This window comes from Globicephala melas, chromosome 9 (assembly GCF_963455315.2).
Source record: "Globicephala melas chromosome 9, mGloMel1.2, whole genome shotgun sequence".
Taxonomy (NCBI): domain Eukaryota; kingdom Metazoa; phylum Chordata; class Mammalia; order Artiodactyla; family Delphinidae; genus Globicephala; species Globicephala melas.
Genome location: NC_083322.1, coordinates 71,177,442 through 71,183,000, shown reverse-complemented (window position 1 = coordinate 71,183,000; position 5,559 = coordinate 71,177,442). Strand labels below are relative to the sequence as shown.

Sequence of the window (5,559 nt, the reverse complement as noted above, 5' to 3'; positions counted from 1 at the left end):
GTTTGCCTTTATTCTTGCCCCAGCAAGTGTGGATAAGAAATTTGTTACATAAAATGTTAGGTAGAATACAGATGGGACAATCAGGCCAGGAAATGTTGAAGTTTGCAAAGTAGGGAGCATCAAGCCTCAGATGTTTTGAGAGGTAATTCATTTGGCAAGCTGCAACCTTCTGCTTCAATACTAACTTTTTTTTTTTTCAATACTAACTTTTAAATACTCAAAATCCCTCATCCTCATTTTCCACTCCTTCGAAGAGTACAGGAGAAATTTTTTTTCCCTCAGAACTAAAGTCATTCATTGTGACTCCATCAAGAAGATTCCGTGCCCGGGGTAGTTCTGCTTAGTTCATTCATTTTAAACCCTGTTTTAAGCATTCTTGCATCCATAGCATCGCCTCACTCCCGGGGATCCCTGTATTCAGTGGCCGGGAGCTCTTTATCCCCTAGAAGTTGAGTGCCCAGAGAAGGGCTGAGCTCACTTTAAACAGACCTGGTCTTAGAGATTGATGACTTTGCAAATCGGGCTAACTAATGGCTGCTGCGCTGTTGTGGACTCGGTTTCTCCTCCAGCGTCTGTCCCGATTTCCATCCTCGTACCCCCGCCCCCAACTCCAATTCCCCTTGGGCAGGTAAGGTTTCCTTTACACTTTGCCCACACTTTCCTGTCTTGCTTACCCATAGCCACAAAGGAAAGAGTCCAATTATTTGATCTCTTTATTTTTGAGTATTCAGCTGAAGGGAAAAAAAAAACACAAAACAAAATTAAGATTTGAGATTGATCTTTAAAAAAAAAAAAACACAGACATAGGTAAAGGATGAAATTTTTCAAGAATCCTGCAGCGACGTTCAAATAAGAATTGTGGAATACTCTGCGATTCCGATTTACAAAAGATAAAAAGATGATTTCTGCCTATTCTCTAACTGCTTCCAAGGGATCAAATCCTATAGGCAGAAGATGCAATCACAGGAGTGAATTATCAGAGGGCGCTTTAAGAAGACCTGACTGTAAACGATTAAGTGGAGGTCAAGTAGAATCTGATTTTCAGACAGGCATTCATTTTAAAATATGGCAGCGACTCAAAAAGCAGGCAAGTTGGCACGCTGTGGTCATTGTCTATGAATATTTGTAAGAATAGTGATAGACAAACCCTGCACGTCGCCCCTTCCATGAAAGCTTAGCCTTGTTCGCCCCCCGCGGAAGGGATCCTGCTTGCTCTCACTTCCCCTGGAAGGCTGAGCCCTTCAACCGGCCCCAGGCGCTCCAGACCCCGGGGTTTCCGGGACCGGGACCGAAGCTGCGAGCCTCAGTGGGGCACAGCCACGTGGCCTGCCCGCGCGTCGCCTGAGCTCCCGCCTCCTCCTCCGGACACCGTGGGCCTCGACCCTCGGTCGGGCCCAGAAAGGGAAGCTTAGCTAAGTTAATTCTCGGCTTAGAGTCCAAACCGTGGAGAGCGTGAGCGGACCTCGGCCTGAGCAGGGTACCCGAGCACAGGGCACGCAACTTCCGCACCCCCAAATCTGCCCCGAAAACTAACTACTGCGTTTGACCTCTGGTTTGCTTTGCAACTTGAAGAATGAACATAAAACGGTTATTCTCTGCCAACTCGTTCCAAAAAGGAAAAAAAAAAAAAGTCTAGCATTGAAAAGATGGGGTTCTCGTCCACGGCAGCGTCCCTTCCTTTCCAGCTCGCCAACTTTTCTTGCTTCCGACTTGACAGAATCTACATTAACACCCTCTTCGGGGCTCTTCACTGTGACTTATTAGATAGAAACGCTTAAAATGTCAGTGTCCAAACGATTGGAATGCGTTTGGGGAGCGCGGAACAGGCTCACTGGACCTCCTAGGAGTGGGGAGTGGAGTGGGAAAGGGGACTCTCGCAACCATCAGACCCGCGTGTCCAGGCAATGTTGAGCCCCCGTCTCACTCTCTCAGAGCCGACCTTTAGAGGTCACAATGCAGGGCCTTATCTGGGAGTGGGGTGGGGATGAAACGGCCACAGGAACTCCACCTTGGGCTAGCAGCACAGGCAATCAGGGCCGCGGCGAAGACCCCGCGTTGCCCCACTCCGGCCCTGCTGCCTTCTCCAAGGACAGGACTGCCTTCCGCGGGAGAATGAACGTCTGCCTCTTTCTAGCACCTTCGGAGGTGTAGTCCTTTGGGTGTTGGGAAACGTCAGATCGAGGCACTGTGGAGGGAACAGAAAGGCCCAGATGCTTCTCGAGGAAGGGTGAGAGAATAGGCCGGGGCGCAGTTCTGCAGTCCCCTGCGCGGCCACGTCTTCAGAAACGCCCACGACCTCAGGACCAGCCACGGTGGTTTGGCCCTTGGGACTCGAGGGGCCCGTCTGGCTGGCCATCGGGTGGGCTCCGCCGTTGCCGGTATTCTTGCCAGTCACCCCCGCCCCAGCAGTCCCAAATCGCGCCACGGACCTAGAGGGTACTGAGGCGAGATGAAACTTCACCCACTGCGTAGAAGCTGTTGCCGCCGCTGCTGTCACAGCCACTCCGGGAGGGGCCGACAAGGCGGCCGGAATGGTACCCTCCGGCCGCTTCCCCGGGCTGCGCTCGGGTGCGGGGTCGCGGCCCGCTTGCTCCGGCGCGGAAGGAAATTGCCCCGCGCCCGCGGGAAGAGGGTGGCGGGGAGGGAAGGGGGAGGGCAGCAAGGAGGCGGGCAGAGGGGCCGGCCGCCTGGGCCAGGTCGTTTTTGAATGGTTTGGGAGGACGAATTGTTAGACCCCGAGGAACGGGGGTGGGGACGGAGAAGGGGGGCTGGAAAGCGGAAACTTTCCTATAAAACTTCGAAAAGTCCCTCCTCCCCACGTCAGGCCAATGACACTGCTGCCCCCAAACTTTCCGCCTGCACGGAGGTATAAGAGCCTCCAAGTCGGCAGCTTTCGCCCAACTCCCAGACACCTCGCGGGCTCGCCGGCACCGGCAGCGTTTCCAGGAGGCAGAGCCGGGTGTGCGTGCGGCCGTTGGGCGCTTTCTTTTTGGACCTCGGGGCCATCCACACCGTCCCCTCCCCCTCCCGCCTCCCTCCCCGCCTCCCCCGCGCGCCCTCCCCGCGGAGATCCTCCCTGTCCCTCCTCCCGCTCCCTCCTCCGCGGTCCGCACCGCCCGGGCCGGCGCCGTGCGCGAGGGAAGCTGGCGGGCTGAGGCGCCAGGCTCTCCTCCTCTTCCCCGGGCCGCCCTTCTGCCCCGGGCCTGCGAGGCCGCGCGTTGCCGCCCGAGAGATGATGCAGGACGTGTCCAGCTCGCCAGTCTCGCCGGCCGACGACAGCCTGAGCAACAGCGAGGAGGAGCCGGACCGGCAGCAGCCGCCGAGCGGCAAGCGCGGGGGGCGCAAGCGGCGCAGCAGCCGGCGCAGCGCTGGGGGCGGCGCGGGGCCCGGTGGGGCCGCGGGCGGGGGCGTCGGAGGCGGCGAGGAGCCTGGCAGCCCAGCCCAAGGCAAGCGCGGCAAGAAGTCTGCGGGCGGCGGCGGCGGCGGCGCCGGTGGCGGCGGCGGCGGCAGCAGCAGCGGCGGCGGGAGTCCGCAATCCTACGAGGAGCTGCAGACGCAGCGGGTCATGGCTAACGTGCGAGAGCGCCAGCGCACGCAGTCGCTGAACGAGGCATTCGCCGCGCTGCGGAAGATCATCCCCACGCTGCCTTCGGACAAGCTGAGCAAGATCCAGACCCTCAAGTTGGCGGCCAGGTATATCGACTTCCTCTACCAGGTCCTACAGAGCGACGAGCTGGACTCCAAGATGGCAAGCTGCAGCTATGTGGCCCACGAGCGGCTCAGTTACGCCTTCTCGGTCTGGAGGATGGAGGGGGCCTGGTCCATGTCCGCGTCCCACTAGCAGGCGGAGCTCCCCACCCCCTCGGCAGGGCCGGAGACCTAGGTAAGGACCCGGCGCCTCTGCGCCCCTTCGCCGCTCAGGTGGCAGACCGACTGACGGCCGGGCCGCGGCTCCCTGTCCGCTTCGCCTTCCTCCCCGTCTCCTACTCCCCTCTCAACCTTCCCACCCCACCTGGCACCGCCACCTCATCTCCCGAGCGTCCCTGGAAGGCAGCTTAGTCCCCGCTAGGGAGAGAGGGATGCGCCCTTGTGAGGGGTGTGCGTGTGCGTGAGTGCGCGTGACAGGAGGGAAGACGGAGAAAGAGTCGAGGGTCATGGATAAGGACAGTCTTGCCAGCGCCTCCCTTTCTTTCGGCTTTAAGTTTTCGTTCTCCTTAAAACAAATGTTTCCAAATTCCACCTCCTCCTCCATTCCGCCCACCCACTTCCTCTTGCCCTTGGGCTGAAATCCTTCCAGGTTGTTCAGCGTAATTTCTCCGTGGTGGTGATAAGAACAGTGCTCACTAGTCTTAGAAAACAGCCACAGAGACCTAAACAATAACCAACTTTCCCCCCTCTGGGTTTTTGCAGATGTCTTTGCTTCCAGAGAAGGAGAAAATGGACAGTCTAGAGACTCTGGAGCTGGATAATTAAAAATAAATATATATGCCAAAGGTTTTCTTGGAAATTAGAAGAGCAGAATCCAAATTCAAAGAAACAGGGCGTGGGGCGCACTTTTAAAAGAGAAAGCGAGACAGGCCCGTGGACAGTGATTCCCGGACGGGCAGCGGCACCATCCTCACACCTCTACATTCTGATAGAAGTCTGAACAGTTTGTTTGTGTTCCTTTTTTTTTTTTTTTTGACGAAGAATGTTTTTATTTTTATTTTTTCATGCATGCATTCTCAAGAGGTCGTGCCAATCAGCCACTGAAAGGAAAGGCATCATTATGGACTTTCTCCATTTTAAAATGGTAACAATCAGAGGAATTTTAAGAACACCTTTAGAAATAAAAATACTTGGGATCAAACTGACTTGCAAAATCACAGTCAGTTAATTCCTTTTTTCATTCTTCCTCTGAGGGAAAAAAAAAACTTAAAATACAAAAACAACATTCTATTTATTTATTGATGACCCATGGTAAAATGCAAATAGATCCGGTGTCTAAATGCATTCATATTTTTATGATTGTTTTGTAAATATCTTTGTATATTATTTTTCTGCAATAAATAAATATGGTTGAAAATTGTCAGAACCTTAAAGTTTGGTCTATATTTTTAAAGGATTAAGTTGGAGGTAAAAACCTGCTTGTTTAACTCTGGAGACACCCAAGAGGGTGAGGGAGCACTAATATAAACAAAGCAGTGAAAAACTCAAAACTAGTTACTGACAGGTACAGGCATGTTATTTAGAAAGACAGCTTTATCGTTATTCCTGTTGGTGTTCAGTGGACTTAGCATCTCCCCTTCATCTCTTATCAGGTCCCCAGACAGCAAAAACTTAAGAGTTATTCACCTCTCTTGCTTATATTTTGAGAAGGCAGCTGTAAAACAGTTAAATGCAAATAAGCACTACGAACTCAGCACTATTTTCTCTTTGTTTTTGTCATGATTTCTACTCTTTATAAGGATTTTTAAATAATAGGTTTATTTCAGTGAAGGGATGCATAAAGTGTTATCAAAATTACCTGTCTATACACACATATAAATGAACACAAATGTATAGAAAATAAAGTTTAAT

At 53.0% G+C, this 5,559-nt stretch overlaps 1 protein-coding gene across 1 annotated transcript; it reads left to right on the top strand.

Annotated features, from left to right (window-relative positions):
* The first annotated feature begins 2,918 nt into the window (after nucleotides 1–2,918).
* TWIST1 (twist family bHLH transcription factor 1) lies at nucleotides 2,919–4,976 on the top strand. Its single transcript, XM_030857090.2, has 2 exons — nucleotides 2,919–3,883; nucleotides 4,411–4,976. Exon 1 carries the CDS (start codon nucleotides 3,233–3,235, stop codon nucleotides 3,839–3,841), a length of 609 nt encoding a protein of 202 aa, XP_030712950.1. The 5' UTR covers nucleotides 2,919–3,232; the 3' UTR covers nucleotides 3,842–3,883; nucleotides 4,411–4,976.
* The last annotated feature ends 583 nt before the right edge of the window (nucleotides 4,977–5,559 follow it).